The sequence below is a fragment of the Melanotaenia boesemani genome, chromosome 1 (assembly GCF_017639745.1).
Source record: "Melanotaenia boesemani isolate fMelBoe1 chromosome 1, fMelBoe1.pri, whole genome shotgun sequence".
Classification (NCBI taxonomy): Eukaryota; Metazoa; Chordata; class Actinopteri; order Atheriniformes; family Melanotaeniidae; genus Melanotaenia; species Melanotaenia boesemani.
The window spans coordinates 41224033-41236750 of record NC_055682.1 but is presented as its reverse complement, the minus strand read 5'-3'; the positions used below and the strand labels follow the sequence as shown (position 1 = coordinate 41236750).

Genomic DNA, 12718 nt, shown 5'->3' with positions numbered 1-12718 from the left:
TTATTATGTGGTCTTCCATGTTGTAGAGGAAACGAAAAGAAACAGGAACTGGAGTTTGTTTTCTGGTAGACCTAAATACGTCACATCCACCCCTGTCCAATCAGACCCCTTCCCAATCCACCGATGTTTAGCTGAATTGAATAAAGACAATGAAATGTGTTTTCCAGGTAAACCTCCATTCAGAATTACTTTCCATGTAAATGCGAATGAGAATAATTTAAATGCGAATTATATCATGGTCTGGGTCAATACTCTATTCTGATTGGTTGTAGGGTTTTCTGTTGAAAATGGATAATGGACACCTATAAAAAAAAGTTCAAAGAGAAAAAGTTCAAGTAGCCTTATTGTTGTAAATTATTGCGCTGGCGAAACGCTAGTTTGTAACCGTGGTAACAGAAATTCAGAACATATGTTTCATATATACATATACATATATATATATATAGTCCGATGATATGACTACAAAGTCGATCATCGAACTGCGGCCTAGAGTGTCCTGGTGCCAAGTGCCCCTCCAAGTTTCACCGTCATTGCCCACGTGGACATTGAAGTCCCCCAGCAGAACGAGGGAGTCCCTGGAAGGAGTGCTCTCCAACACCCCCTCCAAGGACTCCAAAAAGGGTGGGTCCTCTGAACTGCTGTTTGGTGCATAAGCACAAATAACAGTCAGGACCCGTCCCCCCACCTGAGGGCAGAGGGAGGCTACCCTTTCTTCCACCGGGGTAAACCCCAACATACAGGTGCCAAGTCGGGGGGCAATGAGCATGCCCACACCTGCTTGGTGCCTCTCACCAGGAGCAACTCCAGAATGGAAGAGGGTCCAGCCCCTCTCAAGGATAGTGGTTCCAGAGCCCAAGCCATGCGTCGAGATGAGTCCAACTATATCTAGCCGAAACCGCTCAACCTTACACACCAGCTCAGGCTCCTTCCTGAACGCCAGAGAGGTGACGTTCCACTATCCTAGAGCTAGCTTTTGCAGCCGAGGATTAGACCGCCAGGGTCCCCACCTTCGGCCGCCGCCCAGCTCACACTGCACCTGTTTGGGGTTAGTAAATGCTAGAATTTCTGGAGGAGAGGCTATAATGTGTCATAAAAAACATGACTCTAATAGTGTGATCAGATTAGGGGTCGATTGGTGTATAACTATTAATAATAATGTGTTTGTTAATGTGTACATGTCGTATGAAGGTGCTGGAAATGAGGATGAAGAAAGACTCGCTCTTATTAGCGCTTTATAGAAGAAAGTGAATATACTTGCTTTTATGTAATCAATGATTTTAATTCTGATGTTTTTGAAGTGATGTGCTTATTTGGTCAACACTTGTCTCAGTTTTGTCAAGACAATAATTTAATCTTGTCTAGCCAACCAATAGCTTGACATTTGTTAGTGAGGCCTGAAATACAACACTTCAGCTTGATCACTGTATATGCAAAGCAGATGCTCATGGAAGTATAGAGAATGTTGAGATTTTGTATAGGATGGCATCAACAGATCACATGCCTATTTCTGTAATGTTAAATGTAGAGTCACTGCCTGAGCTGACCATGAAGGATACTCACCCCTACACTGGTAAAGTAGAATGGTCAAAGCTCACACAGTCTAATCTGCAACAGTCTAGATTAATTGAAAAGAATGCAGGGAAAATTCAAATTCCATATGATGCTATATTGTGTGGTGATATCAACTGTGCTAACCCAGACCATAACAATGATTTATGTACTATGTATGGTAACATTTTGAATGGATTAAACAATGCAAGCAAAACATTTTATGACAAAAGGGCTAAAAGTCAAAATGTTAGACCAGGATGGAATTAGCATGTGAGTAAACTTCAGCAGCAAGCTAGAGAGGCCTTCAAAAACTGGGTCACTTAGGCAAACCAAGGTAAGGCTCTGCATGCGAGTTTAAGAAGCTAGCTGGTTCACAGTTTAAATGCGCTGTGGGATTCATTAAAAGGAGGGCGATCACACTGAGAGCTAATTCTTTGGCCCGAAAGTGGTTCACTTGCAGATATTGCTGAGCTTTGGAGAAAGCATTACAGTGATCTCTTTAACTGTGTAAAAAGTGAGGACTTAGTGGTGTTGTTTCCAGTTACAATGTATATAATTGTATTGTATTTAATAAGTTGCAAGTTGCATTTAATGATGCACTTTGAATCCTACTGAAGGTCCCCTGATGGACGAGTGCCAGTCACCACCTTACATGCTACTATCACTGTGCATATAAATTCATCTTGAGATTGGAGGACTCTAACAATGCCTACGGAAAGGAGTGTACAATATAACTCTGGAGGCACTGAAGAATGTGCTTGTAAGGATAATAGATGTAATTTATGCTCTTTTCTGTACTACCTTTATGTGTTTTTAATGATCTTTTACTTCTTAAATGGACCAAGCTGAGAGTCTGAAAAGACTGAATTGAACTGAATTATATTCAAGGATTCTGCCCTGAATTTAGATTAATTAACTGGCACAGTGTGCAATTAATTATGTTTTTTAAGTGGGGATACAGTGATCAAAAAAAGTCTGTTAAAGAATATAATAAAAACAAAGTTTGGGTTACAAGTAACTTGTAAACTTGTATGAAAAATCATACAGTTTTAAGGAGATGAAGGAGACATAAGAGAAGCACGAAGAGAAATTAGAGCAGAAATTAGGATGGCCAAACTTAGATATAAGCACAAGCTGGAGGAAAAACTGAGCAGCAATGATCTTAGAGCAGTATGAGATGGCATGAAAAAAATGGGGGGGTATGGCTAAAACTGATCAGAAACCAACTACGGTGAAAGATTATAGCACAAGAAAAAAACTGGCTGAAGCTCAGAATGGTTTTTACTTAAGTCTCACTCTGCTGTCCAGTTTGAACTGGAGATAAATGATGTCACACTATATTTTAATTACTTGTGCCATCTAAGCCCAGATCGGAGCCTTGGTTAAGTGACAGTGCAGGAGAAATGAGTGAAAGTGGAAAAAGGACAAACTGGAAGTATCTTTTCAGTTACTGAGAGATAGTTGGTGTTGTTATGGAAGAGCTGTGAAAACTGATAAAAGAGCAAAATATTTCTGACATAGTTTCATGAGCCCGTCCCTCTAAAAGATTCCAGAGAACTCTGTGATTAACTTCTTAACTGTTTTTTTTGGACATGGTGGTTAGCACTGGGCCAGTATTTCTCCTCCCTTCCATGACCCGTTCATCTTGGTCCCTGTCCTGCTGTCCTGGATCCCTTCGAGCCTATTTTCCCTTCCACGTAAGAGAAACTGGCTACCAGTATGAGGCCATCTGGCTCTCCTTGTGACGTTGTTTCCTACTGTTGGTCTTTGACCTCTAGTGTAGCGCCGAGCAGTTTTAAACATGCGGTGGTGCAATCTTTGCTGAAGAAATCTGGCCTCAGCCCTTCTGCTGTCTAATTTTAGGCCAATCTTCAAGTTACCTTTTTTGTTAAAACTCTAGGAAAGAATGGTCGACACCCAGCTGATGGCCTTTCTAGATAAATATGACATTCTGGAAGTGTTCCAGCACTGAATCTGCTCTTTTACGGGTTTTAATGACATTTTTTAGCAATGGATTCTGGGGACTGTGTTTTAATTGTGCTTTTAGATTTACCAGCTGTTTTCGACGCAGTGGACCATGACATTCTCTCCAGGCTGGGACAAAGGGTGGGCAGTGCTGGCTCAGCTCGGCAGTGGTTCAGGTCCTGCCTCTCTGATCGGAGTTTCTGCGTCATGAAGGATGATTTTACCGCTGCTTCTCATGTCCTCCACTGGGGGGCGCCACAGGGCACCATTCTCTGTCCTCTCTTGCTCCCTCTCTATTTACTGGTGCTATTTTTTAGAAAGCATGTCATGCCATTTCACTGTCAAGTCTATTTCCCTTTAAAGCATAACGGTTCTGTTCAGCCTCTCCTTGATTGTCTCAATAAGGTCAAGTTGGCTCTGAATTTCCTCAGTTTTATTACAAAAAATACAGAGATCATGCTATTAAAATCCAGTGGCTGTAGCTGTACCCTTTCATTTGACCTTTCCTCTCTGGCACCACATGAAAAATCCAGTATCCAGTGTAAAAATAAACCCCTGCCTAAAATTCGACTCACAAGTCAACGCTGTGGTAAAGTCCTGCTTCTTTCAGTTAAGGCGGCTGCACCCTAAATACTGACAAAACCAAAGATATGGTTATTAATTTTAGGAAATCCTCTCACTCGTCATCACACACCATAATAAATGATAAAGACACTGAGCAGGTGGAACAGTATAAATATCTTGGTATGGTTATAGATAACAAGCTGAATTTGATGCTAATGTGGAAGCTGTGACAAAGAGCCAACAAAAGATTCCAGCAAGCTGAGCAGGGTGGTGAAGGAGGCCTCTCTCAGCCCTCACTGCCTGCTGTGTATGAGCAGCAGGTAATGAGGAAAGCCAGGGGCATTGTGGGAAACCAGAACCACCCTCTACACAAGGACTCTCAACTGCTTCCCTCAGGGCTGAGATCCAGAACCACAAAACGAACACTGAGAAACTACTTTGTTCCACATGAAAAAGCATTTATAAACAGCTGCAGATGCTTTTTTCTGATTTTATTTAATGTTTTTTGCAGTGTTTTTATTATCTTGAGCAGTTTTAATTATGTAAGGGTCATTTGGTGTATTGCTTCCTTTTTTTAATTTTCATTTTAGTGGTTTTATTTCCTCCATGGATTTTTTTATTGGTAATTCCAGTGGACAGTCATGTTTGATGTGTGTGAGTGGATTTTATTGTTGATGTTTTAATATTGTGAGACCCTGCCTGTACACGAAGTTTCCCATTAGGAACACTAAAATTACTTGAACACCACTTCATTCCTCCCCCACAAATCCGTTTACCCAACCTACAACTGTTCAGTCCTTCCACAGGCTGGATGTCCGGCTTGGTCACATGACCAAAGACAGCATCTTTAGATAATTCTAGAAACACCTCCAGGTGACATCAGTACCACGACTGAGTGTGTGACCGATTATATCAACTTCTGTGTGGAAAGCATCGTCACAACAAGAACAGTGAGATATTTCTTCGATAACAAACCCTGGATCACCAATGACCTGGAAAAAACTGACAAACCTAAGCTTCAGGGGTGGAGACAGTGAGGTCACCTGGAGCTGCTGTCACCTTCAACGTTAATGAACCATATAAAACCAGGGACAGGATAGTTTGAATATGTTAAGAGCAAAATATTTATCTGAGCAAAAAGTCATTTTACTAAACCAAAAGAGGGAGTTTGATGGTTTTATTGTAACAAATAATACTTAAATAAACTAATAAATAAACTAAATATTTGAATGTCATTATTTGTGTAATTTTGGACCATCCATCCATCCCTCCATCCATCCCTCCCTCCCTCCCTCCATCCCTCCATAGTGGTGAAACAGTGTGTTCAGACAGAGGAAGGTACAGGAGGTCATTCCTTCGACATTTATACGTAGACGCCGCATCGACCACCTCAGCTCGCTGCTGCGACACATCGATGTGTCCGCCATCTTGGTGCGACACAAAGCTCATTAGATGAATACGAGTGAACGGTTGTTTCGTTTAAAATGGATTCAATAATAAAGGTTAGTAAAATTTCAGTTGATCGTGTTTTTAGATTTGATTTATGGTGGAAAATTTATAAATTGTAACGTAACTGTTAACCAATAATCACTGACAGACGATCAGTAGAGTGTTTATTGGGAATAAAGTGAGTTAAATACGTAATGGGTGGGAAAACTTACAGCCAAAGGCAAGTGTTAGGAGTAGATGTGGATATGTATATTACAATACTCCGGTTTAAAAAGTGTCCCTATGTAAAGTAGTAACGCCTAACATTTACAAATTAAATGGCTGAGCTCCCTCATCCACACGTCATTCAGAGCTGCACAGGCTGGTAACGAGTCATTCATTTGATTCAGGTGTGTTAAAGAGGGGATGCCTCTAAAAGCTGCAGGTTAGTAGAGCTCGTGGACCAGACTTGTGCACCTCTGATCAACAATATAGGCTAGGATAACAAGTGCCTGAAATAAAATTAAAAACTAAAGCAAACAGTTGTTCATTCTTACTACGAAAAGTGTTCCTGGTGATCGTGCTAAAAGAGTATTACGGTTTGTTTAGCCCCAAAGTGCAGAAGATCCAGGCGTCTTTCCTTCGTTCAGTCCTACTGTAAATCGATAGCTTGCCAGGACCAATATGGCGGCGTCGCTTACGAAGTGCAGACCAAGGTTTATTTGTCTATGGTCATTTCTTCTAGCCTCAAGAACAAGAGCTTAACTTTTTTACTGAAAATTAATTTGAAATAAATATATAAAACTACAAAAATATTATCTACTTTCAGAAATTAATGAAGTATTTTTCCATTTCAATTCATTTAATTTAATCCAGGTGATTAAAATCTAACTTCACAGCTTGTGTGTTTATGTACTCAGGTCCATTTCCATCCAAATCCCAGCTCTGCATAAAGGTGTTATTCTAACTTCTTGTGGCTCTGGATGAGGTTCAGCCCACGGACATCCGTCAGCAGATATGACAGTACATGTCTGCCCCCTGCTGGACACTGTGTGTTCAACAACTTTACAGCCATCAGCGTCTCAAACTAAAATGAAACCAACATAAGACAAAAAATGTTCTCTGTAGCAGCCATGTCTCCACAGCCTGGACATACATAATAGTAGGCTGCACTGGTCTCCGCTTTGTACGTCAGCAAAGCCGCCATATTGGTACTGGCAGGTTATCAATTTTCAACAGGACTAAACGGAGGAAAGAGGCCTGGATCTTCTGCAGTTTGGAGCTGTACAAACCAAAACACTCTTTCAACAAGTTCACCAAGAACTACTTTTCATAGAAAGAATGAACCATTGCGCTTTTGTCTGCTTGTTTTTATTATTATTATTATTATTATTTCAGGCACTTGTTAGTCATGGAACGTTATCGCAGCCTGTATTGTTGATTATATGCCTTTAGTCCCACTTCAGACAAAATGTGACAGCATCCGAATGATCCTGGAACCTTTTCAGTACCACAGGGGTTATAATAACATTCATTACTGTTACGGTGGTTCAGGGGGGTTCACTGGTGCAACAGTGGTCGTTCACATTATGATGACAAGAAGTTTCAAAATACTGCTTCTACATTCTGCGCCATTTATGAACTATGTCATGATAAAACAGATCTATTTATGGATGTTATACTATACAACTAACAGGCTTTACTGCTTTATATTGGGATGTCGTTTAAACCAGGGAATTATAATGTGAATAATACCTATTGTGTTAAACAGGAAAAAAATCACCTGGTTTTACCTTTTCCTTTGACAATAATAATCCAATAAAGTCCATAGTGTCTATAATTTTCTATAGCTGATTTAGTTCTTATGTTATCAGACACTTATCATCATCCTACCTGACATGTTTCTTCATCAGAGGTGTGACTGGATGCTGTGTGATGTGTAGAAGTCAGCTGATGTTCACTGAGGCGGCGCCGACCCACAGATATGGCTCGGTGCCGACAGGTCGATGCCGCCCTCTGCTGATGGCTTGCCGCTGGAGGATGTTGCTCCAGGTGTGGGAAAGCAGGAACGCCCCCTCATCCCGGTTCATGGCTGTGTGGGTTGGCTTTCTGAGCTCCACCGCTGGTGTGGACTGTGCTCTGCGCGGATGGCTCCGGCCTTTTCCCACTTCGTGATGTGATTTTCCCGTTTGCAGTGGTCTGTATTTGTTGATTTCATGTTTTCCTGTTGCTCCTGTCCTTTCCTTGATCGTGTTTGTCTGTTTTCAGTTTCTCTTTTGCATTCCTTTCTTTTTTGCGGATGTTAAAAGGGCGTCCTGGTTGTCCTCTGTATGTTTTATTGCATGAATGACGGTATTTCGTAAATGACGTTGCATTTATTGTGGTGGCCAATCTTGTCTTTGGGGTGCACTAGGAGATGTCTTAGTTTTGTGTGTGGTTTGGCCAGGGTGCTGAAGTGGTGTTTGTTCATCGTCCTTTGTGTTGCGTAATGCCTTGACGTATGGTGATGTGACCATTCTTTTTTTTTCCGGCTGTTTTTATGCGGTTTGTCCTGTTCTCTCCGCTCCACCTGTTCCCGTCCGTTTCTGATTATCCATTGTGGACTCTGACATCTGGTCAGCGCATTTTGAATGTTTTCCTTCTTCTTTTCTGTCCTCCTCATCTGTTACCAGTTTGGTTCGATCATAATGTTCTAACTACTGACCACTTGCTGGTGGTGGGATGTTCTGAAGTCCATAATAGAAACTGGTCTGTCTGTGTTAGTGTCCTGTGAATTTTTATTTTTATACTGCCATCATCTTTGTGTGTTTGTCCAAGAAGGCAATGGATCATTTTGTTTCTACTTCGAGCGTGAATTTGATTTTTCCCGTGTCGCCAATGGTATTGAGGTGGTCTCTGATCTGTTGTGTATGTCCTACTTTTACCTTTTCCAGAATGTTGTCTCTGTACCGCTTCCATAACGCTGGTCGGGAGAGCTCGGGTGTGGATGTTACGGCTTTTTTTCTCTAGCTCTTCCATAAAAAGCCGCACATAATGGCTGACAAGGGGTCCCCATGGCAAAACCTTCCTTTTGTCAGTAAATGGTGTTTTGTGTGTTTTTTTAGAGATTGATCTGCCAACAGCTGTTCATAGACTGTTTGTAATGTGGCTTGAACTGGGGTCCGGGTGAATAGACACTACATCGTGTTAAATGAATATGTCATTAGCTGCAACTTGTGTAGTTTTTAGTTCCTTTGCTAATTGTTTAGAACTACTGCAGTGTTGATCTGTGTTGCCCAGGAGGGTTTCAAAATGTTGGCTAAGGCTTTGGAGAGATTGTATGTTATTGATCCAGCCTCATTGGACATCAGCTGATTTGTACATGTCACACAGCATCCAGTCACACCTCTGATCAAGACGGTCAACACGTGTCAGGTAGGCTGATGATACAACTAAGTGTCTGATAACAAGCTTTGTCAGCTTTGACAATAATGTTCCCCACCCATTATGTTTAATTTACTTTAATCTTAACAATCTATTGATCGTCTGTCAGTGATTAGTTTAATCACTAATCACTGACAGATGGCCAATTGTGTTTGTTTCAAACTTTTTTCACCATGACTTAAATAGAAAAACCCAATTGGCTGAAATTTTTACAAACATTTAATATTTAATTCAGTTTAAACTAAACAACCATTCACTTGTGCACATGTAATGAGATCTCTTACCAGGATCAACATAGCAGATGCGTTGTTTTATGGCAGCAGCGGGTTGAGGGAGTCGCTGTGTCTATGTATATGTGTCTATGGTTTGGACTGCCTCACTTTATCAGGTTATGTTTTCAGGGTAAATAATGATGATGAGCAGCATCCTTCTTTCAGAATGATTTCAGCTGTAGGCCTACGATTCACTGCAGAGCAGGAAAACTAGAAACAGAGATGGGAATTCTTGGATCTCCCAGAGAGCTTCCTCTACCTGTCATGGAGTTCTCCGACGTGCTGAGCTGTTCTCTCAGTTTGTCCACGTCATCCGGGTGAACCTGCTCATACAGCGTGCTTCCGAACCACTCTGATTGCGGATGGTTCAGAACTGGTGTCACAGAGTCCGACACGTAGATGACCCGGCCCGTCTCCGCAGCAACCACAAACAGGAAACCATCAGCTGCCTCCAGGATCAGGTGTTTCAGTTCCTACAGGGATCACAGGAACAATCACATACAAATAAACACACTGCTGACTTTAAATTAAGCGAAGCTAATGCTGGTTGAGCTAGCTCAGCTGTGGAAGCTAATGCTGGTTGGGCTAGCTCAGCTGTGGAAGCTAATGCTGGTTGAGCTAGCTCAGCTGTGGAAGCTAATGCTGGTTGGGCTAGCTCAGCTGTGGAAGCTAATGCTGGTTCGGCTAGCTCAGCTGTGGAAGCTAACGCTGGTTCGGCTAGCTCAGCTGTGGAAGCTAATGCTGATTTGGCTAGCTAAGCTCGCTATATCCTTCCTAAACACTTTCTACCTTGGATCGGTACCTGTTCAGTGAGGAAGGAAGGCTTGTAGGCCCCATCTGTGGACGTATTACCAGTACCCCTCATGGACTTCATGTGGGACACCGCCATACGCAGGATGGTCAGTTTATCAGGCTTTCGGGCCAGAGCGCTGCAGGTAGGAACCATGTCTGACAGCTCAGTGATGTACTGGGTCATTTTGTTGCGCCGGCGCCGCTCAATCTCACTGTGGTTCTCTCTAAAAGAACAAAAAACATCAGTCAGACTCTTGGAGGAAGCAACCTGGGACCCATCTGGTAGTCCTGAACTATTAATCCACATCGGGTTGTTTTACTCAGAACATCTGAGAACAACAAGAACTAATATGACAACAAGAATGAGAACTTTTCCTCCAAACAGGCTGGTGTTCCTCAGCTTGCATGGACTTCCTCACAAACTTTGTCTTAGGACTGAACTTCTTAAAACCTGTTAAACGTGTCACTGCACCTTTCTCCTCATCCAGTCAGCTCTTTGGACAGCTGAACGGTTGTTTTCCATCTTTATCAGCATCAGTCTGACCAACCTCACTCTGCTGACTGATAAAAGCCCTGTTCATAAAGGTTGGTAATGATTTGGTTTGTCAGCAATTATTAAAGTGACCAGTGCTGCAGACACCTGTACACCTGTACTAATCTTGATTTAAGCCTGGATCAGGTCAGGTGTACAGTGTGTTGATCCATGATGGAGAATCCATCGAAGGCACAGCTGGCTCACCCTACCTGGCATATCTCTCCTTATCCCCACCAGGAATCTGATCATCATCATACCTACAGAAAGAAGAGGAGATGGCATGAAACTCAGGTGAAACTATCTGCAGCAGCTTCTCCGTCCTCCATCATGCGATGATCACCACAAATCAACATATGTCAGCAGAAGGTTGATGATAAGCATCATGCAGAAAACTGGACATCACAGGCAGTGATGGTGAGTGCTTCTGAGACACGTTAACACACACTGAACTGAGCTGTTTGCACCCTAGGACAACATGACAATACTGCTGAACTCAGCAAGTTTTACACTCAGACTGACAATAAATAATATTTTTGAGCAGAAATAGTTTAAATCTAAAAAAAAAAATCTAAAAACTGAACGGTTTTTTCTTGTTTTCTTTTTTTTCTACATAAGAGGCTTCTTTACAGTCTGTGTAATAGACCTGTGTACCAGAGTAGTTCAGGGACTCCGTCTGATTGTCACACCTTCCTTTGGTTGGGTTCACACTGCGCTTTACTCAAGCAGACCAAAAACAGCATGCAGTTGCAACAACTGCTCATTAGAGGACGATAGGCCCCAAAAGGACCGCTAACAAAGAGAAAATAAGAAGATCTCCGGCCCATCAACGGCCAGGACCGAACATGGCTCGTTCACTGCAAGTAAACAATACATTTCTGCAGTCTGGTTTCTGGTTTTACTTTGGTGTTCAAACCTGATCTGGTTTATACCAGCATCTGTCCAGTATGAGCAGCAGGGGAAGCAGCCACCCATCCACCATGTTGAACTACGTCACTTCCTCTCTTTGCTTCCCTGGATGGTCTTTTTGCTTTCTCGCTGGTTTTCAAATGGAGAGTTCACTTCTTTGGTCTGCACCACTGCTCCAAACCAACGTACTATCCACGCAGGTTCGTTTAAAGCGGACCAAACCACATCTGTGTGACTGCACCCTATAAACTGATTAAACTGTAAAATCATGTCATTTTATAATTTCACAGTTTGAAACTTTCACACCATCTCTGGTTGCTGCATCTGATCTGCAGGTGTGACCGACTGAACGTTCTCCATGTCCATCCTGAACACTAGGGATGTTCCAACACCATTTTTTTCTGTCCAAAGCTGATACCTGGGTGTGGTTGTGGGCGTGGCTCAGCTGTGGGGAGGGCGGGTGAGACTGTGGTTCAGGAAGCAGCAGGTGAAGCAGGTTGGCACAGCTGTAACGCTCGTCTAATCGAGAACTCTTTCTCTGCAGCAGTGTGCTGAGGCCTCGGGGGGAAGATGGAGAGATGTCCTGGCTTTGCCGCCAAATAAAAAATGTTGGACTAAGCAGAACCGAGTTGTCGTGTTTGATGAGTCGGGTGAACCCTGACGTAGCAACGTTGCTACATTGGCACCTGAACCACAGTCTCACCCGTCCTCCCACCCCCACACTGGGGTTCTACTACTGAGTAAAAATCTGATACCGGAGTTATTTTATTAAGAGATCTGTTAAATTTCTAATTTAAAGAAATTACTTTTAGACTTTAATGTATATTATTGTTGTTACTGTCCTTCAATGGCCTAGCATACGTTAAACTATAAACCATGAATTAAAACATTTTGAAAAAATTGAGTACTTAAACTCAAGTCAAAGATTTTTTTATTTAAAAAATCTTGGAATTGTTTTCCATGAAGGACAGGAGCTGCTCATCCAGGACAATAATATGTAAAACTTTATTTCTGTGACTTTCTGGCTTTATTTGGCTAATTTCTCACATTTTTAAAAGCATTTGCCGCTGTTTGTTGTGCTTTTCTTTAAGGCAACAGACTCCTCGCGCTTTTCTAACGCTTTATAAGGTTGATGGTGTTAAATTTGGCAGCATTCCTGTCGCCTCTGGAAACTTCAGTCCTGCATATAAGGTTGCTGCTTTGCTAGGCAGATTTTCTAATGAGTAATAATGCCAAAATGCTAACGCTAATGCTAAATGTTAACACTGACTCACATGCAGCA

At 42.1% G+C, this 12718-nt stretch overlaps 1 protein-coding gene across 3 annotated transcripts in view; it reads right to left on the bottom strand.

Annotated features, from left to right (window-relative positions):
- The window catches only part of arnt2 (aryl-hydrocarbon receptor nuclear translocator 2), a 54610-nt gene that overhangs the window by 30892 nt on the left and 11000 nt on the right, over positions 1-12718 (bottom strand). For 2 of the 3 annotated variants that reach the window (XM_041985849.1, XM_041985760.1), the window contains exons 4-6: positions 10740-10787; positions 10006-10219; positions 9463-9676 (exon numbers count right to left, since the gene is read on the bottom strand). In XM_041985849.1, the coding sequence (XP_041841783.1) occupies positions 9463-9676; positions 10006-10219; positions 10740-10787 (476 nt within the window). The remainder of the gene's footprint in view (positions 1-9462; positions 9677-10005; positions 10220-10739; positions 10788-12718) is intronic. The other variant, XM_041985921.1, reaches the window with a different exon arrangement.